At 39.8% G+C, this 24,580-nt stretch overlaps 2 protein-coding genes and 1 pseudogene across 5 annotated transcripts in view; all 3 read left to right on the top strand.

Annotated features, from left to right (window-relative positions):
- The window catches only part of rwdd3 (RWD domain containing 3), a 6,880-nt gene extending 2,447 nt beyond the window's left edge, over positions 1–4,433 (top strand). For 2 of the 4 annotated variants that reach the window (XM_030073541.1, XM_030073539.1), the window contains exons 3-5: positions 1,649–1,876; positions 3,560–3,675; positions 3,892–4,433. In XM_030073541.1, the coding sequence (XP_029929401.1) occupies positions 1,649–1,876; positions 3,560–3,675; positions 3,892–4,006 (459 nt within the window). In that variant the 3' untranslated portion in view covers positions 4,007–4,433. Of the gene's footprint in view, positions 1–1,645; positions 1,877–3,559; positions 3,676–3,891 lie in introns of all 4 variants that reach the window. The other 2 variants (XM_030073540.1, XM_030073538.1) reach the window with 1 other exon arrangement.
- Positions 4,434–5,898: 1,465 nt separating this feature from the next.
- LOC115374794 (putative nuclease HARBI1) lies at positions 5,899–8,094 on the top strand (annotated as a pseudogene).
- Positions 8,095–16,284: 8,190 nt separating this feature from the next.
- dpydb (dihydropyrimidine dehydrogenase b) overlaps positions 16,285–24,580 on the top strand; it is a 39,353-nt gene continuing 31,057 nt past the window's right edge. The window contains exons 1-2 of the mRNA XM_030073830.1: positions 16,285–16,352; positions 19,650–19,847. Of these exons, the coding sequence (XP_029929690.1) occupies positions 19,818–19,847 (30 nt within the window). The 5' untranslated portion in view covers positions 16,285–16,352; positions 19,650–19,817. The remainder of the gene's footprint in view (positions 16,353–19,649; positions 19,848–24,580) is intronic.

The raw sequence follows: 24,580 nt of genomic DNA, 5'->3' as shown, positions 1-24,580 counted from the left end.
GAACCCAGCCACAACATGACTCGCCAGCTTTCTCTGTTAGTTCTCTGGAGAAAGCTGTTATTTTTGTCCCCTGACATGTGTACATGTGTTCAGTGAAGGAAACAGCAGCGATCTCAAGCAGTCTACCTCTGCCTCTGTGGTGGCTGCTGTTGCTGCTCTGGTGTGGAGCGAAGTGCAGAACTTACTGGATCTTTCTGGGTGTTGATAACAGGAAAAAAACAGTACTTTGAGCAAATCATTTGGCTGTGTGCAGTCGGTAGTCATATGTGCAGTTTAGTTTCCCAAAGCATCATTTGTAAAAATCTTGAAAATAACCGCCTTAATCCACTCAAAGAAGGATTAACATTGACTTTACAAGAGCCGTTTTGCAGTTATTTGTAAGTAAGGATTATTGTGAAGAATATTATGTTGTGAAATTAATATTATGAAACTTTAAGAATGAAAATCATGAAATAATGATTTACAGCATTATGAGACGGTGCAAAACAGCAACGTAAATAGTGAGGTAAAAATAATTAATGAAAATATGGTCAATATGGAAATACAGAAAAAAAAAAAAAACAAGGGCAGGGCTTTTTAGTGTGCAAAAAAACATGAACCTAATGGAAGTAACTGTGTTCACATGGAAACAGCTGGCTAAGACACATCTTCTAAGAGACAGGCAGAGATGCCACACAGCATTCAGATACAAACTTACAGCACAACATGTTTTGACTCTTTGACACGTCTTCCTCAGGCACTGTAAAGAATTGGAATGAGGATAAGTGCTATAAATACTAACCCAGAAATACTTTGTCCACAATTAGGGATTAGTGACCAGAAGGTCCTTACAGGTCCACTGTACCAGTGATTTTAAATGTTTGCCCTTTTCGCAACAGTTTCCCCACATTTTAGATTTCAGCAAACCACTTTGCAAATCATGTGGGGGTACAAAAGATTTCAGAGCATATAATCGAAATCCCTTGATTTTCAAATTTGTATTTTTCGTGTACACAACTACCACATAATGTCCTGCTTCTGCAACTAACAAAGTCATCAACATTCATCTGGGATCTGATGGAGAGCCCATTTCACTCCAATCTCAGTCCAATTCCAAGTCATCAAAACAACAGTGCTGCTGCTTTTAGGAAAACTAATGTGGATGACTTTATTACAGTGATGGAATACTGATGTGAAGAAAGGCTGAAGTCTCTGAAAGATCATTTTCATATCGCAGTGGAATGAAAGGAAACCAGTGACTGGATAAAAGGGGGAAAAATATATACTAGTGATTGCTTTGGGAGATAATTATCAGGAACGTAAAGTACAGTATCTTAATTTTGTAGATATTATGCACACTCATTTTAATTACCCCCCCCCCAAAAAAAAAAAAAAAAAATGCAAAATCATCGGTGTGGTCCTGTGAAGGGAAAAATGCAAAGTAGAAATCACAACATGTGTGCATCTGTGCATTTACATACTAGGAAGCACAGCCATTGTTTTTTCCATCATCACTGCCAGCTTTGGGCATCTGCTATTCCCAATTTTTTTGAGTTATGACTCCAATATAAAAATCCACCATGAGAAATTAGAGAAATTAGAAGAAAACAACATGAGTTCGTGGCCTACGTATAGATGATGTGCTTGATGTTTGTGGTGTTCACAGCAGCAGAGCGGGGAGCTGACAGAGGCGGGGCGAGTGTGTGAGGAGCAGGTGATGGAGGGAGGAGAGGAGCATGAGCAGTGGACCACAGTGCTGCTGCTGGATCACATCCGCTCCAGAAATCGCTACGTCAGGCTGCTGGAGCGCTGGAGCCTGCAGCTGCAGCTGACTGTCACGTTGTTACTGGGACGACCCATACTGGTTCTCCTTCAGGGAGCGAGGCCCAGCATCAAGGTGCCAGCCCACGGCCATTACACTGCTACTAAGAAAATCATCCAGCTACATCTGCATTTGACAGATATGAAAAGCATCTCAGTTCATTTTTTACACAGGAGAGCATGTCCACTTTAAAGCTACTTTGTAGATGATTTTAATCATCAACAAATCAGTGCCAAATTCATTTTGATCATATGATAATAATCACCTAAATACATATACAGAAGTGTGTTGCATTCACTTGAGAAAAAAAATCTGCTCTGCATTTCTCAGTTACTGAAATAATTATCTCAGTAGTATGGGGGGGAAAAATTAATGAAAAAAAAAACCGTTTTGGTGGATTAACAAGATAAAAGGTTTTCATGAGGAAAAAAAATTCTGCACTAATTTTCTGAATTAATGAAATAACTCTCAAAACTGTCTTATAATTTAAAAAAAAAAAAAAAGAAGCTGATTTTTTTTTCATAGAATTTTATCTCAGAATTCTGAGATATTTGTTATTAAATCAGACAAACAGTATTTTTTTCCTGCATGAAAAGTTTCCTCAGAATTATAAGACCAGACAAAAGAAATTCTGGGTTCCGGTTCCCGACCGAGTGTCCCATTTAACCCCGAGTCAGGTTATTTTATTGGCCTCTGTGTAAAAATAAAATAAAAAAAATAAAATAAAGGCACTAAGCGACTGAGTGTGACCTTGTTGGCATTGGTCAAAAGTTAAGCAGGGCTTTTATTTTGATGTATGTTGCGCTCGCCTTATTTGTGATGTTCTCACGTAACTTCAGAAAATAACTTCATAGAATCACGCGACACCGACAGGACTGGCTGGAAAGAATGGACTTCTGCACGGTGTGTGTGTGTGATTTGTCCTCGCAAACCACCAGAGAAAATAATCCGACTACAAGAGAAAACCTTTGCAGACGTAGTGAAAGAGGTGAAACAGCCATTGTGGATTTGCAAGTGCAGCAGACAAGGATCCGTCATGTTTGTCTGCCCCCACCGTGGAGCCTGGCTCTATGGCGGTGGGTGTGATGGGTGTATTCGAGTTCAGGTACCTAGCGCTGCGATGTGAGCCAGAGACCCCTCCCTCTGCTAGTACTAACGCTGCTCTGTCCGTTACAAAGGAGGTAACTTATGCAAATATTGAATTAATTATATTTAAAAAGCAACCCATCCATCCAAAAATAAAAAAAAGAATAAAATAAAATAAAATCCCTACCTACCCATCCTTCCCATGAATAAATAAAATAAAATAAATCCCCCCTACCCATCCTTAAAATGCTAAATAAAATAAAAAATAAAATAAAATAAATTCCCTACCTATTCATGCCCTTAAATGACAAGGAACCGGAACCCAAAGTATTTTTTGTTTGGCCTAAGCTAGTTATCGTTAATTCAAAAAAACAGCCGAGTTTTTTTTCCCCCATGAAAGCATTTCTCGGCATTCTGAGATAATAATTAATTCCAGAAAAACAGGGCAGATTTTTTTTTCTTTTAGTGCATGCATTACGCTTCCATTGTTTGTTTGTTTTTTTGCATGAAAACCTTTCTCAGAGTTCTGAGATGATTTTGTCATTAAATCAGAAATACAAGGCAGATTTTTTTAAGTGAATGGATTGCACTACCATATAGAAAGCCAATCAAATGCCAAGGGTCACCACCAGCGTATTTTAAATGTTCTGACTGCACTACCGTCCTGTTCAGGAGTTCTGCCACCTCCTGAGGACCGTGAAGGTGGATGTTGATTCTTCTGGGCGGAAGTGCAAAGAGAGGATGATGAAGGTCCTCAGTGAAACCCCCTCATCCTCTTCTAAACATGGGTATGGACCACACACACACATGACTTTGTGTATGTGTATTAACTGTTCACTGGATGTGGAACAGTTAATATTATGAACCTGTTTTATTAAGGTCAGGGAATCACCAGAGAGCTGCCACTAATATACAGCCATCAATGTTGGCAATACAGCATATCTTATGGTCTCTTATGACTCTCTCTCTCTCTCTCGCCCCCTCTCTCTCTCTCTCTCTCTCAGTCCACCAGGTTTGCAAGTGAAGGAGTATGAGTCAGTATCAGAGCTGACTGCAGCCTTCCAGGAGCTCAGTATGACTGAGCTTTATCAGCAGATACTGCCATCGCTGACAGACTGACTCCACTGCTTTACTGACTGGATGAAATCAGTCTTCCAGCTCCTCTTACTACAAAATACTTCTGTCTGCAGTGATGCAGTTTGATGGATCAAGGCAAATACTTAGAAGTGTAAACGCTCTAGAAGCCATCAAGACTCCATGACTTTGGTCGCTGCTCAACTACAGTGGCTCTGCAGTGCAGGAGCCAAAAAGTGTATGTGTACCAGTAGACAGACTGGAGATGCTGTACAGGGAATAGGGAAGGACTTGCCTGCAAAAAGTTCACTCTACCTGGGTTCTTCCTGTCTCAAAATGAGGTGGTGGTGGTACCTGGTCCTGGACTCACACATGCATGTATTGTGTACCATGCCGTCAACTGGCTCAAGTAAACATGTTTTACAAGCAGTGGATTTTAGCAGTTCTAATTATGTGGCATTTTAAAGCATATCTAAACAAAAATGTGCCCTGTTCAACATTTTAGTACAGTTAGACTTTTCTGGGGACCCCCTGGAAAATCCTTAAGGACCCCTAAAGGTTCCCGGACCCCATGTTTAGAAGCCCAGGCCAACTGAGCTGGTCTGAGGCTGCAGCACAAACCTGACCTGAGGAGAAAGGGGGATCTGACAGGATGAGAGAGTCCACTTGTCCAACTCACCAGCTGTCAGACAAGATGTTCAGCTTGTTTGGAATGTGGGAGACAGAATTGCTGAAGATGGGGGGTGGAGTGCAGGAACTAAAATCTTTCTGTCTTTGACCAAAAGCCAAAAGCCTTTTGAACAGAATAAAATGAATAGCAAAACCTGGTATGCTTGAACTTATTTTTCTTCTTTCTCACTCTTGAATTTGAGAAGAGGAGAGTTGGAAGTATTTCATGCAGTGATATTCACGGACTAACAAAGGTGAGACTTTGAGTAAGATTAGAACGGCTTGATTGTAAGTAACTGTGGCAGGTGGAGGGCCACTGATAATCCTGGGTAAAAATACAACAGTTGAACATAAATGTAACAAAATATAAATAAAAGAAAAAGCATTCTCTTACAAATTTCACAACCAGTAAAATGTGGTCCTGTTACATGGTAGTTTAACTTTTCAGCTACTCATTTGCGCAGTTCACAACCGACAGGCAGAATGTGTCAGCCGCCTATTTTTCATTTTGTAGGTCCAATCAATGGCCACATTGCATTGCACATCCAAGTGCCTCTCCTGTAGTCTGTTGCACAGGGGTGTCTTGACCTTTCTAAAAAAAAAAAAAAAAAAAATTGTGCATTAAGAAATGGTATTATTCTGATATAGACATGAACAGTGATAGTGTTCTTAATTATACCTTACAATCTTGGAAAAGCATCTGAACATCTGCAGTTTGGACGAGAGGTGTGAGGGCAAGCCTCAGCTGCAAGACTAATGTTAATGTAACTGATATACACTGAGCAGCCACACATGTATGTTATGACCCGGCTCTCACAGGATGAGAGAGTCCACTTGTCCAAGGTTTGTCCAGGTTTCAGAGCAGCCACAACATTAAAACCACCTGTAGGTTTTTCATGATTAAAAATGCTTTACCTGTATAAATTTGTAATATATTGTGATGAGCCCTGCTAGTCAGGTTGGGTTTGATGACCCCTGCTGGTCAGGGTGTTGGTCAGATTGGGTTTGGCAGGGCTCATCTTTGTTCCATAGGCGGGTCATCAGCTCAACTGGGAACACCAGAGGGGTGTACTACGAAGCAGGTTTAGTGGGTTAGTGAGGTATGTTGAGTCTAAAGCCAGGCTTTCCTGTATCACGAAGGTGGCTCTCTTTTAACCTGGCTAGATCACCATGGTAACTTATGCTTAACTCATCACCTGGTCCCGACCAGGTTATGAGCTAAGTTTAACCCGCCCGACTATAAAAGCGGCGCTATCTCACCATTTAACTCTTTTGGAGATGGCGTCACCGTTCATTGATGATCCGGTGGAGCTGGGAGCCAGGACTGTCCGTGGCTCATTATGGAGACAAAGAGGATTTAAGGATCGTGCAGATCCGCTGGCGTTTCCTGACGATATTCTCCATGAGCGGTATAGATTTTCATCTGAGGGTGCTGTGAAGCTCTTATTTTGTTAACCTTTTCCTGTTTGGTGTCTCACTTCCTTTATACTCACTAGTTGTTTCTAGCTTTGCCACCACCTTGCATTGATTGAATTCACCTGTTCACTCCCTTATTTAAGACTGCACTTCCCCTCACTCCTTTTTTTCACCTTCACATGGGGCGGCAGACCTAATGACCCATGTGTGTCTGTTTCCCCCCTTTCTCACGCTGAAGTTAAGAGAAAGAAACTCTTTAAATAATCTGCATCTCCTGGCTATGCTGTACATTCCTGACAGAAGGATTCTGTGACGATAGTCTCCACAAGAAAATCGAACCTCCTCCATTACAGAGGGAATATGCTACATTTGCTCACTTGTTGAGCCAAGTGTCAGGAATGCCACAGGCAGAAGTTGTGCGCTCACAGTAGGGCAAACGGTGTGTGTGGCACTCCGTTTTTTTGCCACGGGAACCTACATGCATTTAGTCGGTGATGCAGAAAATGTGAGTAAGAACACTGTGTGTCGTGCTGTTCACAAGGTGGTTCTTGCTCTCACTGAGAGGCTGAATATGTTTGTGGTGTTCCCTAGCCATGTGAGCACACTAACTGTTAAAGAGGCATTTTACCAACTAGCAGGTAGTGTGCTTTCATACTTCTCTCTGTTATCAGTATGACTTAAGCTACTTGCATAATGAAATCTCATTCTTTATAGGATTCCCCAGGATTATGGGTGCAATAGATTGCACCCACTTCCCAATAAGGGACCCTTGGGGGAGAACGAGGGAGACTATGTAAATAGGAAATCCTTTCATAGCATCAATGTGCAGGTGAAAGTAATTTTTGTCCGGTGATTGGTGGCACATATACATAATGCAGGTATACTAGCCTATTAGTGGTGCACAGACTTCAAGTTTGTTAGAAATATTCCGTTGTATCACAGACTTTGTTATAGCCTACTATAAAGGAAACCCTTATATTATAACGGTGACTGTCACGGCATCCGAAGGTGATGATTGGATGGGAGCAGCCCGTGGTGATTCAAATGCACTCCAAACGCCACTTATTCCCATTTAGAAAAACAGATTTAACAAAAAAGGAGCAAACAAACATCAACAGAAATGGCTCCATAATTCTAGTTAAACTTCAAATGTAACGAACAATTATCTGAAACTACTGACAAGTAGCTCTAAGCAGCGTAAATAGTGGTCAAAACTGTCATGTAACCATGGTAACCACCGCCTGCTCCGTCCGACACTGCTAGACTCACCCACACACACCTTCAATCACCTGACTTAACCTCAGGCTTTACCTCCAATTCCTAGGCAACACTCCCATAAAGCTACTGAAGTTACATATTTCTAAACTAAAATTCATAATACTGAATGAATATTGCAGCAATTATTTAAAATGGCTACAACAGTGACAGAATCCCCAACCTTTGTGCTTTCTTTGAAATTAATCGGAAATGCTTTTGACAGATGACTTGTGACCATCAGCTTTTGGTGACCAATGTTGAGGCAAGATGGCCTGGGTCTGTACATGATAGCAGAATCTTTAGGGAGTCTTTACTGGGTCACCAATTAGAGCAAGGTATGGCACTATTTCATATTTTTCCTACTCTTTTTTAATAGTTAAGACTGACAAAGTATTTTTTCCCTCTCTTCATTAATAGGGCTCTTTGATGGACTGCTCGTGGGGGACAGAGGGTATCCGTGCGCAAGGAACTTGATGACCCCTTATCCTGACCCTGCCACACCATCACAGAGTCGCTTTAATGTGGCTCTGGGTAAATGCAGGGTCAGGATAGAAATGACCTTTGGGGTCATTAAGTCCCGTTTTAATTGCCTTCGTGGGCTGAGGGTGCGTCCAGAGAGGGCATGTAAAATCATTGCAGCATGCGTGGTACTGCATAATATTGCAATAATTAGAAAGGAAAGGGCACCACATGTCCCATTGGTGGCACCAGATGAAGTGGATCCCGTTACTGTGGACCATCCCACCGGTGCTGCCATCCGGCAGGCCATAACAGTACAATTTTTCAGTTAATGAAAAATACAGAACCATTCATTAAAGTGTCACTTTTTATTTACTGCATTTGCTGGGGAGGAAAAGAGAACAAGTCATTAGTCCATAATGTTAATCATGCTTAACTAAAACTTTTTAAAAGTATCATTTACCTTTTTCTTTGCCTCCAAAATTTCTATTTCTAATTTAAGTTTTTTTTATTTCCAGCTCCTTTTTTTGATTGTCCAGCTCCAGGTTCCTCTTTTATAAAGCACAGACTGTATCTGCAGACACCTGTATGAATTGTTTTAGGTGATAAGACACCAGGTTGTTCAAACAAGAAGAGATTACTGAGCTATAATTGTATCTTTGTCATGTACTGTCAAGGAAAATTCCTCGTGATTCAATTTGCACAGTGCTTTTTTTCTTGCTCAAACATAGCCTACAACCCTTACAGTTTGTTTCCTTTCTCAATGTGATGTCGAGGCCACGGGCTGAGGAGAGTGGTGTAGATAGTCTCCCTGTGAAAGAAATCAGCAATCAAAGTTATTTTACTTCATTATTTGTAATTCAGAGATCAATTTAAAGATGCACTTACTCCCAAAGGCCTCTCTGAATACACAGAGACTGTGTCATCATCATCCATGTCACCCTGAAGAATGATTTCAGAAATATGCATGATGTAGATTAGACATAGGCTAGATGAAAGTACCAGACCCATTGACTTGACAGTTAGGCTACCTCTGGGGTGATGTCACATGGTACATGTGCTGGCACTGGCTCCAACAGCACCACAGTGCCTCCTCACCTGAAATTACATAGTGAGTTTTCCTGCCTGATGGCCACAGCAAATAAACATTTAGTACTTTACCAAATAATTTATACATACATTGGACAAACAGGTTTTGCTGTGAGGTGCCAGCACATGGATCAGTCCTGACCCCCCCTTGGATCCCCTCCATTATTGGACGGCCCTCGTTGTTGGAGAGGGCCAGCTCCTCTGATGCAGTGTATTCTGGAGGAGCTGGCCCACCTCCAGTCTTCCTCCTCACATTTTTTTCCTGTTGGCTTAAAATAGTGGTGATATTTTTAAATGGGATACAGAATATTATCCACTGACTGACAAAATTAATGGGTAGTTACATACCACTTTGAATGATATTTTTGTGCTTTGCACGTATTTGCTGCCAAGTTCTTCTTCTTGTGCTGGTCCCACATCTAAAACCCAATATGAAAAATTAAATTGGTCGAGTCTATTTATTTATCTCAAATAATTAGTGAAATTTATTATTTCACTATGATGTGGCCATGAATGAATTGATTTCAGTGTTTGGCCTATTATAGGGCACATCCTGAGAAGGTCTAAGCTATTTTCACAGTTTAAAAAAGGCATTGTCATATTGTAATTGTACAGAGACAGTATGAGATTTGTCGTACAACACCTTAAAGCAACAGTGTATATTCACAACACACATCCAGCCTCTCTCTATAAAACACACGCTCACATTCTATAATTGAGATAGGCCTGAGTAAAATATATGAAGACAATAGCTATAAAACATCATCCAAAAATACAGATGTTGCTCTAGTTTATTTAGTTTAAATTGACAAAGATTGATTTTCACAAGCTGCGCAATGTTCAGCTGTCAGAAATTAAACGATACCAAGAATAAAAGAATAGGATTGATAGAATATAACCGACCGAGTGACTTACGCATTCACTCGGTCAGCAATTATCTGCCAGCACTCCTCTCTCGCCTTATTTGCGGCCACAGTATTGCTCTTTGCGGTAATTGTATTTTTAAAGTTTTCATAGCCTTGCATTAACTACGAATTTCCTGCGGGATGAATAAAGTATCTATCTATCTATCTATCTATCTATCTATCTATCTATCTTAAGACAAGCTGCTCCTCTTGTGTGAGTGCGTTTGAATCACCACGGGCTGCTCCCGTCCAATCATCACCTTCGGATGCCGTGACAGTCACTGTTATAATATAAGGGTTTCCTTTAAAAAAAAAAAAAAGTAGGCTACTATAACAAAGTCTATGATACAACGGAATATTTAACAAACGTGAAGTCTGTGCATTGTGTATATGTGCCACCAATCACCGGACAAAAATTACTTTGTGATTTCACCTGCACATTGATGCTATGAAAGGATTTCCTATTTACATAGTCTCCCTCGGTCTCCCCCAAGGGTCCTGTGATTGGGATGTGGGTGCAATCTATTGCACCCATAATCCTGGGGAATCCTATAAAGAATGAGATTTCATTATGCAAGTAGCTTAAGTCATACTGATAACAGAGAGAAGTATGAAAGCACACTACCTGCTAGTTGGTAAAATGCCTCTTTAACAGTTAGTGTGCTCACATGGCTAGGGAACACCACAAACATATTCAGCCTCTCAGTGAGAGCAAGAACCACCTTGTGAACAGCACGACACACAGTGTTCTTACTCACATTTTCTGCATCACCGACTGAATGCATGTAGGTTCCCGTGGCAAAAAAAACGGAGTGCCACACACACCGTTTGCCCTACTGTGAGCGCACAACTTCTATCCATGGCATTCCTGACACTTGGCTCAACAAGTGAGCAAATGTAGCATATTCCCTCTGTAATGGAGGAGGTTCAATTTTCTTGTGGAGACTATCGTCACAGAATCCTTCTGTCAGGAATGTACAGCATAGCCAGGAGATGCAGATTATTTAAAGAGTTTCTTTCTCTTAACTTCAGCGTGAGAAAGGGGGGAAACAGACACACATGGGTCATTAGGTCTGCCGCCCCATGTGAAGGTGAAAAAAAGGAGTGAGGGGAAGTGCAGTCTTAAATAAGGGAGTGAACAGGTGAATTCAATCAATGCAATTAGTTGGTGCCAAAGCTAGAAACAACTAGTGAGTATAAAGGAAGTGAGACACCAAACAGGAAAAGGTTAACAAAATAAGAGCTTCACAGCACCCTCAGATGAAAATCTATACCGCTCATGGAGAATATCGTCAGGAAACGCCAGCGGATCTGCACGATCCTTAAATCCTCTTTGTCTCCATAATGAGCCACGGACAGTCCTGGCTCCCAGCTCCACCGGATCATCAATGAACGGTGACGCCATCTCCAAAAGAGTTAAATGGTGAGATAGCGCCGCTTTTATAGTCGGGCGGGTTAAACTTAGCTCATAACCTGGTCGGGACCAGGTGATGAGTTAAGCATAAGTTACCATGGTGATCTAGCCAGGTTAAAAGAGAGCCACCTTCGTGATACAGGAAAGCCTGGCTTTAGACTCAACATACCTCGCTAACCCACTAAACCTGCTTCGTAGTACACCCCTCTGGTTTCCTCTGGTAATCCTGTGTTTCACATCACAACGCGAAATGCACACTTAAATAAAGTGTGCATAAAGGACTCAAAATGTCTGCAAGAGAGGCCTCATGCACTTGACAGTTTGACAGTGGGACAGCCCTAAGCCCTCATGGATTTAGCTGGAACATGACCCCAAGTCCAAGAGTCTGCCAAAGGGCCAAAGGGAACAGACATAGGAGCTAAGTGACTAGGAAAACACACAAGGTGGATCTAACAAACTGGATAGTAAGACACACGTGAAAACACTAACCGGTGTGACACAGCAGGGCAAAGAAAACTACGTGAAAACACAAGGAAAACACTGAGAAACAGAAAACAATCATTGTCCAAAAACACAAGTCAAAAAAAGCCCCATCACAGAACCATGCCAAACAGGAAAGAGCATAGTTGTGCAACACCTGAGAAAGAAGACTCTATTGACCTTATACCTAGATGCTACTGGGAATATTGCATCCAAAGTTCCCAGTCAGACTAAGAGACACCTTCATTATCTCTCACTCCTCCTGGAGGAGGTCAGAGTGCGCCTCCCCTCCCAGTCTGTGAAATAGTGACAAATGAGCACTCTATAACCACCAATCACATTCTGGCTAATGCAGTTCCTCTGAAAACTATTTGCTATTTGTTCAAAACAGAAGACACAAATGGACATGAGAATGTTTACAGTGCTACACATGTGCCCTGCACACGTGCTCAAAGCTGTCAGTCAGTCATTTGCCAGGTTGCAAAACACTACCTCAGTGACCTACAGCACTCAAAATCTTCCCCTTACTGTGCACTCTATTATTTGGCAAACACAACACCAAAACTGTCCTGATTCATCGGAAAGCCATGCAGGACCTAATTAAAGAACGCAAGATTCCCTACATGGAAGAGACAGACAAATTAGAAGACAGCACCTTAGCTCAAGAGGGAGATGAAGATGAAGAAAGAAGAAATGCCCACACGATTGTTGGCAGATCAACAAGCTCACAGTGCTGTGTACTGAGCATCAAGTGGCCTGTTTAGGCTACACTGCTGCTACTATTCGTATTTATTTATTTGTTATGTATGTATTTATTTTTCACATATGTATGGTTCATCACTAATGTGCCTGTGTGAATCTGTGCCATATACTGACTGTCTCTGCCTGGTATGGATCTGTTTGTGTGTTTCTTTTTTCTTTTTTATGCATAGTCTGGGTATACTGCTAAACTGAATTGCCCCTTGGGGATATATAAAGTTGTCTGATTCTGATTCTGATTCTGATTGTGATCTCCCTTCACATATGAATTCGAAATGGTTTTGGAGGAGGTACAGGGAGAGCTTGAAAGAAAGGTGCTGAGACCCCACATGATGAGGAAAATGCATACTTCTGCCCAGGCATTGTTGATGTCCTTTTTGAGAACTACCTAGACATTTTTCTCTTTTGGGCTGGTCTGCTGTTGGGGGATTTGAAAAGATATTCATCTGACAAAGAAGAAAAACAAGTAAAAACAAGGGACACAAACTGCCCCAAATATGGTTTGGAATTGTTAAACAGTCAATTCTAGAAAAGCAAAGGCGACTGAAGGACAATGTATGGCTCTCTACAGGGGAGATACAGAGAATGCATCATGTCTCATAACTTCTCTGACCATCTCTCACATCACTCAATCTCAAAAGGGTCGGACAAAGACAGACTGAGCAAAGCCCCACCCTACCGGCTCCAAATTTGACACCGCTCCAGCCACTGTTCCAGGTTTCCAAAGAGAGCAACGTCAACTCTGAACACTGGCAAAGATCTTTAGAAAAGCACAGATGAGAATAACAGCAGCCATGACGTCACAGATAAAGGGTCCAAGCCTGCAACAGAGGTACATTTTGCGGATCACTAAAATAAAACGTATGCTCTAAACTGATTAAAGTCAAGTCACTGGAATTTGTAGGGCCTGAAACCACTAAGCACTTTCCAGAGCTACAAAACATTGTTAACTGGAAGCATTAAGAAGAACTGAGCATCAGTGAGGCAGCTGAACTCACACCCAACGTGTGAATACATCCTAGGACACAGTTTTGCTTGAGCAGTCTCCCATTAAATACTTACAAAATCCCCAAACATAATCATTTTAATGACGTAACAAATATTCACAAATACAAAATGAAGTGGACTATTTAGTATTTAGAATTTAAAATACGAGTTTGCAAATGCTGTATGAAGTTGCAGGTTGACGCCCTTTGGACATGCAAACCATGTGAAGTTGTTGTGGCGGTGGTACGACATGGTGAACAGAAGCTGCATTACACCAGTGAATTTCAGAGTTTGAGGCCTGATGAACTTATCGTAGGCGAGGAACGTTTCACATTCAAACTGTTTTTGGACCAGATTGTATCTCAAATTAATCTATCTGTAGATGCATCAATCCTTAAAAAATATGTGAAAATGTCATAAGTTGTGCTGCATAAAATAATGTCCATGTAGATTGTCAGTCCAGATGATGTGGCATGTGATTTCAGAAAAAAAACAGTCTTTGTAGCTGTTGCATTAATAATCCTTTCTCAAACATGTTGACAGTGATGTGATTAGACATAACTTAACTTTCGCTTCTGCATGCCCTCACATTTTTGTTTGATTCTTTTCTCTACAGTATCTCCAAAAGGTAGTAAAATGTTTAAGTCGAACCATCCTCAACTCTGAGGATACTGCTGGCTGACTAAACCTCATGAGTCACTGCACTATGGGTGTGATTTTACATGGCACAGGAGAGCAGATGGCCAGGCAAGTGTTGAAAAAGGTGAGTACCACATTAATCATTTATTATTATTATTATTATTATTATTATTATTGTTATTATTGTGTTTTGTTTTGTTTTTTTATCACTTTAGCATTGTAGTCTGCAGGGGTGTCAGTGGGCTTCACGTAGGAGACTGAATGGGTTGATTTGATGTGATACTGGAAAATGTAGCTTTTAATCAAGACTTTTGGACTAGCAGTTTCCCTTTTCTGGTTGGTCCTGTGGAGGTAAACACATAATGTATACTGTGTACATTCTGTATATTACAGAAGAAAAATAGAGTTCTTTTAAGATTTTCATGCATTTTGTTTTGTTAGGTTACATTTGATGACTATGATGGAGTTACTGGATTTGTAAAGATAAGAGCCACTCATGTAGTACTGTGCATTGTGCCTTAACAGGATTTATGTATGGCTCATGGCTTATGCATTTACATGTTAAGAGCCTTTTTACATGCGTTACATGGATTATTAAGCTTATTATTTTAATGTTGCTGTTATTACGGGAACTAGATAGGTGACACACACATTTAGTAAAGTCATAAAATATGTGCAAATGTAATAATAAAACAACATTATTATTATTTTACTGTGTAAGTAACACAGTACATGTGTTGTTTTGCCATCCATACAGATGGCTAAGATGACAGTGATGGAATTTCCAAACATACCACTGACGTTTCACAAAATAATCCTGTCATAGTTCTGTGTTTGGACTCTTGTTTTTTGACAGCTGTTTTCTGCTGCCGCCAGTAGTCCATGAGCCAAGACCCCAAAATTGACCCCCGACAACCAAATGGGTGGGCAATTTCTAGTTTGTTTTTTTGACTTGCTACACATCTCTAGTTCACATTTTCGCATGACAGCCTTTGCAGACTGGCAGCTTAGTGATGGTTATCAAGCATTGAATATATGGACCCCTATAGCAGAAACCAGAGGATTTCGTATGGTACATGTTTGGTATTATGAGGCTTCTTGTGAACTACTCAGGCTGCTTAAATCAATCCAATATATTCTCAAGATATAAGATAACTGAAACAATGGTATTATTGGTTGCCCAGATTATATTTGTGGCTGTCACAACCTTCTTTATTGAAATTTTGCATAGGCGGAAATCAGAATTAAAATTTTCTCCTATGTATCTATTCATATTAGAGAAACTACATAATATTAACATTCTTTTTGAAATCCCACAATTCTTAACTTTCATTTGGTACCAGATTTTTACATGTAACCCTTATAGTTTTGGAGATATACTCATTTAAATACACTGCCTGGCCAAAAAAAGTCACCACCTGTATTTAACTAAGCAAATATGTAAGAGCCTTATATTGGATAATTACTGCATGGGCGATTATCTTTCAGCTGGCAACAAGTTGTTTAACCCCAACTTATGCAATAAGTAGCTTCTCATTTCTTAAACAACCATGTCGAAAGACACATACTGTGTTATTTGATAAATTAATGATATTTGTAATGTGTCCAGGCTGTTACATTTTGTTTTGTTTGCTTATGATATGAATTTACTTTACTCTGGTTTAGATCTGGGACACCTTCTGGATACAGTGGCGAAAGAACTTGAAACTTTAAAACGATGGTTTGATATTAATAAATTGTCATTAAATTTAAATAAAACCAAATACATAATATTTGAATACCAAAAAATTCAAAATCAAACACAAATAATGATAAATAAAACTGAAATAGAGAGAGTTTATTAAAATAAATTTTTAGGAGTTATTATAGACCACATATTAAGCTGGAAACCATATATAAATCATATTAAGAATAAAATATCAAAATCTATCGCAATATTGAGCAAAACAAAATACATTCAACAGAAATTCATTACATCTATTGTACTGCTCTCTCACAGACAAATGGAAAACACAGTGTTTTCCATGTGTTTTGACGTAGATTCCTTTGCCCTCCTGTGACACGCCTTTTAGTGTTTTCCATGTGTGTCTTAGGGTGTTTTTTCACATATAGTACACCAGGTGCCAAAATGATCCATTGTTTCAGTTTCGTTTTCCCTCTGATCCAAACGTCATGTTTCCATGACTACCGACCGGAAGACCGACAAGTAAGGACAAGTAAACACAAATACACAGAAGTCAAGTATCAACACAATTCAGGAGGAGGCCAGATTAGTTCTCGTGAACCGTGAAGTCTTCACACGCCGACACACGGCTGGGTAAGTGAAGCCGTTTTAGCTCAGCCTGGTGGAGCAGAGCAGGCGGCTGCACCGAGCTGACAGACGGAGCGCAGCAGAGCTGGGCTGTAGCCGCAGGGAGCAGCAGCTCCTCGGGGAGCAGCAGCTCCTCAGGGCGCCCTCGGTACGGCCGCACGACCTGAGTGTCACGTCCTGTCCACGTCCACTCTTGTTACCATGTTAGTCTGTATTTAAAGATTGTTGTTAGTATTTCTGCTTTACTTGACAGTCACAGCAGAGAGACGGGAAAGGCAGGGCAGAGAGACAAGAGTTGACATGCAGCAACTGGCCTGAGGTCGGGTTTGCAGGCAGGACGCTGGGATCAGGGCTCAGCCTTAACGGACGCTGCGCTCTCTGTGTTTCAGTCCGGTTCTCAGCTCAGTTCGTGGTCGTTGCTCCTTGGCGGTGTAGTTGTTTCTAGTTTTTTGTTCTGTGTGTTGCAGGCCTGTCAGTAAAAAAAACACACACACACACACACACACACCCACACCCCACCCACCCAATTTATTTACTTGTCATTTTAATTTCTATTTACTTTCTAGTTTTTTATGTATATATGAATTTGCAAACATATCTGTATGGATGTATTTATATAGGTATATTTTTGTGTGAATGTTGTTATTGTTATTGGATGTTGTTGTTATAGTTGTATGCAAAGTTACTAATGGTCCAGTACTTGAGATGTGGGGCATTGGAGTTTTGTTTGTGGTATATTTGAAAAATAAGACCTTGATCAAAAAAAGATTCTTCCTCAGGAAGTCTCAAACTACAATCTAAAAATAAAGCTCTCATACAAATGCAGTTTGCATAAATACTAACTTCTATAATAATAATTCTGTAGCTCTCTCAAATTTCTTGGATAAAAATGCCCATTTTGTCCAGTCATTAAAGAAAACCTCATTATTCAGTGCTGCACACAGCAATAATTTTGTTAAACTTGTTTCTTTTTTTCAGTAGCTGGTGAACTGAGGTGGAATCATGGAAACGGAGAGTGTGTGTGTAGTTGGGTGGGGGGTGGGGGGTGGGGGGGGTGAAGGGGTCTGCTATCACAGCATGTGAACTGTGATAGCAGGCAGGCAGTAGCAGTGGATAGGATCACACCCACAAACCAATCGTGCTTAAGACTAATGTAAGAACCGCCCACCCTTATTAACATACGACACAGAAATACAGAAATAAATAAATGTGGAAATGTAGAAATACAGAAATAAATGTAGGAATAAATAAATAAATGTAGAAATAAATAAATAAATGTAGAAATAAAAGAAGGAATAAATAAATGAATAAATGTAGAAATAAATAAAAGTATAAATAAATAAATGTAAAAATAAATATATAAATACACAAATGAATAAATAAATGTAGAAATAAATAAATAAATGTAAAAATAAATAAATAAATAAATAAATAAATGTAGAAATACACAAATAAATAAATAAATGCATGAATAAAAACAGAAATAAATAAATAAATAAATGTAGAAATATTTATTAATTTAATTATTTATGCATTTATATATTTATATGCGTATTTATTTATTTATTCATTTATTTATTGTTTTGTCATTTTTCGTCCCTCATACAGGGACCCAGATCTTATCAAACACATCTCTGTCTTAATTTTTAAATCCCAGTCTCTCCAGATGCAATGTGTTTGTCGTTTTTCTCAACCACAAATCATACATGGGAACCCTGTCCATTTTCCAAAACCATTTTTTCATACATACTGACAGAAGATAGGGAGCTCATTGCTCCAAGAATGGCTATGAGCGGATCAGAAACACATCTCAAAAGCCTCTGAGAGACAACGAAAGACGCTTGTCCAATATGTGCATGTCCAGAAAGAATATGCTGAATTACTGACTTTAGATTTACATTGATGCCTGTTTAAGTCCTGGTGTGTTCAGAAGAGCTATTATGTAGGATCTGATAGAAAGGGGAAGTGGCCCCGCAAGTAATACGATCAAATTTATTTGTTGCCCCCAGTGACTCATGCTCGTCAAAGATTTCAAAAATAGGTATATGCTTCCGGACATATTCTTGAATTTGTCTACTTCCACATTTTTATAGTTCTGCCAATTCTAAAGCTGTCACTAAAATATGGCTTATTAACTGTAGTTGGACTATTGAGAAGAGCGGACAAGGAAGTCTTTTCACAGTGCTCATGAGTAACAATGCTGGGCAGGAGTCTATGGTAGAAGGGCGGCCTTTTTTCCTCCATGCAATAATGGATAGATGGGCAGCCCAGTAATACATTTTTAGCATGTTGCCATGACATCAGTGTTCAAGCTTCAGGTCATGCTTTGGGTGTAGCTTATTATGCTTCTTCTTTGAGAGATTAGACACTTCCATGGCGTACTGCTGCCCTCTACTGTTGCACGTGTAGCTGCAGGTGGATATAGATAAATGAAAACGAAACTTATGTTCCGCCACCTATTATACTCGTGTGGTAACTCACCCATGCTACACACCTCTGTACCGAACCCGATGTCCTGTACCAAATTAATTTAAGATTTAGAGATACAGGGGCATGATCTGATATCAGTATGTTACGGTACACACACTTGACTACCGGCATTAACAATCTAGAATCTAGCAATAAAAAATCAATCCTAGCCATGTTAGCTTTAGCTTCTTCCATGTCTGCTTGTTTTGTCAAATTTTCATTAGAGTCTTCCTCTCTGGAACCTTTTTCTTGTTTCTTTCCTTTATTTGGTTTGGTCATTTTGTTTAAAAATTCAACTCACTTCAGACAAACCGGAAGCCCAGAGCAAACAGAATTTTTAAAAAAAATTTCAAGAAACCTATATGGATAATGATTAAAATGATATTTAAATATCAGATCAGAGATGCTGGATCACATTACTTCACAAGCATTTAATACTGAACACAAAACAGAATATCTCTTAATATAACGGTGCCTTGAAGGCAACATTACTTCATATGGCAGTCAATGGCTTACTGAAAGTCAACTTGGTGTTGAGAAAAAGTTGGAAAACACCTCTTCTGGGTGTAAAATTGCTCCTGGTTAAAATCTGACCATAGCGTTACTGTTCACTTCTCTGTGTGAAGTGGAATTTGTACCTTAATATTAACCACGGTCAGTTTTCGAGGAAGCCAGAGCTCTGGTGCAATGCAGTCTGCCCAGTCCCTCCTGCAGCGAACTTTGACCCTCAAACAGCACTATCAGATTTGTCTACTCCATCAACAGATAACAGTCAGACGCAAGAAACCCCATGGCGGCTTTATGCAGTTAACCCTCTGTGTAACATCTCTGCAGGTGAATGGACTGGACCTTGTAAAGTCAGTCGGCTGTGGTATTTCCAGTTGGGAGCAGAGTTGTCCCGGACAGTGCTTCGGACCTCTGAACCGGAAACCTCTCTGAAGCTGCAGAAGCTCTCCAGAAACCGTCTGAAAAGTCTTTCCCCTGAAAAACCAGAGACTCATCATGTTGAGCAAAGACCTGCCTGATATTGAGGTAATGTTTTGTGTCTTTCCTGTCCTTTAAGCTCTCTGTTGCATGAATATTAACAACATTTCCTAGTTAACTTACAGTGTATCTACAGGTAAGAAAGAGCTTATAGGAAGGGATGGAATGGAACAGTGAATTGTTCCATGTGGGGTCAGTGAGTGCAAAATGAGGAAGAGTTTAATTTCACTGTAATTCAGTTCACTTGAAGCTATTACAGTGCAGAAAATATATGAGGGATCATTTTAACAATTTCTTCTTTTTGCTTTAATTTCACCGCAATTTGTCAGTGTTCAAGTATGACATCTAAACAGTTTAACCCTTTGAAACCTGAACAAATTTACTTCATATCTTTAAAAATCATAATAATGAAATTATGAAAAAAAATATGTAAAAATTAGTAAAATTAACAGAAAACAATATTATCAGAAAATTAGAACACATTGTATTTTATTATACATATATTTTAAATATAAAAACATCAGTGAAAAAGTATAAGAAAAATTGCAAAAATAAATCAATTTAAAAAAACAACAACAGAAAAAACACCTTCCAAATTACAAAAAAGAAAGAAAGACAAAGAAGAGAAGTATTTAAATCTAAGATCAATGATGCTGGATCAGTGTCAGATTTTTATATCTGACTCAACACAAAACAAAATATCTCTTCATGTAAGAGTCCTTATACGGCAAAATGACTTCAAACGGGGGCATGCAGCTTATTGAAGGTCAACTTGGGGATGCAGAAGATGAAAAAAGTTTGAAAAATCCCTGGAATAGACGATCCAGGTACACACAGAGCAACTTTACATTTTTATTTGAAGAAACAGATCGTACCCCCCTTGTCATTCTTAATGTAAGATACATTTGATAGTAATGAACTTATTAAGTTTATAGCAGAGATGCAGTGGATGCTAATCTGAACCCAATATTTTGCCCACCTCTTAGTATGTAAGACTTTATTTACATCACTGATACTAACACAAACACAGGACAGTGCTGTCAAACCTTTTGTTATCACACCCTGGAAATATTCACATCACAAGGAACATTACAGTTAGTTGCAAGCTGTGCAACAGGGAACTAAAATCACTTGCCAAGGTGATGGCAGCAGTATCTGCTTTTTAGTTTTAATTTAAGCATCATTTGTGATCTTACTAACATGCTCTACATCAGTGGTACCCAAATAAATGCAAGTTACCTTGACTTTTAGAAGCCAGTGTTTTCTTGACTTTGTTAATCACTTTTTCCTCCAATTTTCTTTTTCATTTTCTATTTCTATATATTACATGAGGAGAGGAAGATAGCACCACTACTGTCCTGCACAAAGGCTAGGGGTGGAAGTGAAATAGTAGCACATTTTTCAAAATGGGTGAACTGTACCTTTAAAAACTCAAATCAGTCTTCAGTTTCAGTGTGAGTAAGAAGATAAACCTGATGCTGCTGAATAAACTTTACATAAAATGCAATGTCATGCAGTCCAAATATGACCTTCTGTTATGTAACAAATGACCTGTTGGCTGTAATTGAGCAATAGCTGTGATGTAGTGATGGGCCAGTGCGTTCAATGCATGTCACAACAATCTGCCAAAAATCTCTCTCGATGTGTGTTGCAAATGTAATAAAGCCTGTTAATGTAGTACACTGCTTGATGATGTATTAACATCACAAAAAGAAGCAGTTGTTGCTTATCATCACTACATCATCAGATGTAACCCCAATGCACCAAAATACACTTAATTTCCTTCTCTTTTGGGGTCTTATATATGTCTAAACGTATCTATCTATCTATCTAACTATCTATCTGTCTGTCTATCTATCTGACTCCATATGTATAGATAGAAGTAGATATACAGTGCTGTGAAAAAGTATTTGCCCCCTTCCTGATTTCTTTTTTCTTTTCTTTTTTTTTTTTTTGCATTTTTGTCACACTTAAATGTTTCAGATCATCAAACAAATTTTGATATTAGACAAAGATAACCGAAGTAAATATAAAATACAGTTTTTAAATGATGATTTAATTTATTAAGGGAAAAAGGCTATCAAAACCTACCTGGACCTATGTGAAAAAGTAATTGCCCCCCCTTGTTAAATCATGAATTAACTGTGATTGACCACATTTTTTTGGAACGCTGAGTTCAATTTCACAAGCCACACCAGGCCTGATTACTGCCAGACCTGTTGAATCAAGAAATCACTTAAAAAGAACCTGTCTGACAAAGTGAAGTAGGATAAAAGATCTCAAAAAGAAACACATCATGCTGCGAACTAAAGAAATTCAAGAACAGATGAGAAACAAAGTAATTAACATCTATCAGTCTGGAAAGGTTTACAAAGCCATTTCTAAGGCTTTTTGACTCCAACAGTGAGAGCCATTATCCACAAATGGAGAAAACTTGGAACAGTGGTGAACCTTCCCAGGAGTGGCTGGCCTACCAAAAATACTCCAAGAGTGCATCGACGACTCATCCAAGAGGTCACAAAAGAAGCCAGAACAACATCTAAAGAACTGCAGGCCTCACTTGCCTCAGTGAAGGTCAGTGTCCATGATTCAACAATAAGAATGAGACTGGGCAAAAATGGCATCCATGGGAGAGTTCCAAGGCGAAAACCACTGCTGACCAAAAAACACAAAGGCTTGTCTCACATTTGCCAAAAAACATCTTGATGATCCCAAGACTTTTGGGAAAATATTCTGTGGACTGACGAGACAATGGTTGAATTTTTTGGAAGGTTTGCATCCCGTTACATCTGGCATAAAACTGATACAGCATTTCATGAAAATAACACCATACCAACAGTCAAACATGGTGGTGGTAGTCTGGTCTTTGCTGCTTCAGGACCTGGACGACTTGCCATAATTGATGGAACCATGAATTCTGCTCTCTACCAGAAAATCCTGAAGGACAATGTCCGGCCATCAGTTCATGACCTCAAGCTCAGGCGCACTTGTGTTATGCAGCAGGACAATGATCCAAAATACACCAGCAAGTCCACCTCTGAATGGAGTGGCCTAGTCAAAGTCCAGACTTAAATCCAATTGAGATACTGTGGCATGACCTTAAACAGGCCTTTCATGTTCAAAAACCCTCCAATTTGGCTGAATTAAAACATTTCTGTAAAGAAGAGTGGGCCAAAATTCCTCCACAGCGATGTAAAAGACTCATTGACAGTTATCGCAAACGCTTGATTGCAGTTGTTGGCACCAAGGGTGACACAACCACTTATTTGGGTTAGGGGGGCAATTACTTTTTCACATAGGACCAGGTAGGTTTGGATAGCTTTTTTCCCTTAATAAATGAAATCATCATTTAAAAACTGTATTTTGTATTTACTCTAGTTATCTTTGTCTAATATTAAAATTTGTTTGATCTGAAACATTTAAGTGTGACAAATATGCAAAAAAAAAAAAAAAAAGAAATCAGGAAGGGAGCAAATACTTTTTCACAGCACTGCAGATAGATATAAACTATGCAAAAAAAGTTCTGCACTGCTTTTTCAGTCTATAATTATAAAACTTTATTTATACCCAATAGTGTTGTATCTTATACCGTTGTAAAGCCTGATTTGTCCTCTTTCCAATGAGATATAGCTTGTAAGGATCCTGCATTTCTGGAATGAGTGACACCGGTAATTGTGTGGGAAGTGACCATTTTTATTTTATTTTATTTTTTTTATTTTTTTTTGAGAAAAACCCGTGCAATATTTTTTCAGTTGATCATTTCTCCCATTTAACAATACCGATTGGTGTTGTCTTTTATACCGTTAGAAAGGCTGATTAGTCCCCTTTTCATTGAGAAATAAGTTGTAAGGATTGTCAATCGATTGGTATGACCAACATGGCTATACAACTCCCCCCCCCACCCACCCCACCCCCTTTTTTTTTTTTTTTTTTTTTTTTTTTTTTTTTTTTTTTTTTTTTGGAGGGGAGCAAAATCCCATTCAGTGTCCTTTCAAAATTCAATTCCCTACCCCTACGGGTGAAGAGAGGGGCAGAGCTGTCAACTGATCACCATCTGGTGGTGAGTTGGGTTCAATGGCAGGGGAAGCCTTTGGACAGACCTGGCATATAGTGAGGGAACTGGGAACGTCTGGAGGAGGCCTCGGTCAGAGAAACCTTCAACTGCCACCTCCGGTGGGGCTTCTCCCACATCCCTGTGGAAGCTGGGAACATTGAACCAGAGTGGGCAATGTTCAAAGCTTCCATTGCTTAAACTGCAGTTATGAGCTGTGGTCTGAAGGTCATGGGTGCAACAAGATGTGGTAACCCTCGAACATCGTGGTGGATACCAGTGGTCAGGGAAGCCATCGGACTGAAGAAGGGGGCCCTCCGGGACATGTTATCCTGGGGGACTCCCAAGGCAGTTGCAAGGTACCGACAGGCCAGAAGGGCGGAAGCCTCAGCTGTGAGGGAGGCAAAGCAGCGGACATGGGAGAGGTTCGGAGAAGATATGGAGAAGGACTTTCGGTCGGCACCAAGGTGCTTCTGGAAAACCATCTGGCACTTCAGGAGGGGGAAGTGGGGGACCATCCAGGCTGTATACAGCAGGGATGGGATGCTGTTGACCTCAACTGAGGACATTGTCGGGCGGTGGATGGAAGGAGCACTTTGAGGAACTCCTCAACTCAACTAACCCGCCCGCTAGGGTTGAGGCAGAGCTGGAGGATGATGGGGGATAAGTGTCTCTAGGGAGGAAGTCACTGAGGTAGTTAAACAACTCCGCAGTGGCAAGGCCCCGGGGA

The sequence above is a fragment of the Myripristis murdjan genome, chromosome 17 (genome assembly GCF_902150065.1).
Source record: "Myripristis murdjan chromosome 17, fMyrMur1.1, whole genome shotgun sequence".
Taxonomy (NCBI): Eukaryota; Metazoa; Chordata; class Actinopteri; order Holocentriformes; family Holocentridae; genus Myripristis; species Myripristis murdjan.
Note: the sequence above shows the minus strand (reverse complement) of the source record. Positions and strands in the feature narration are given on the sequence as shown.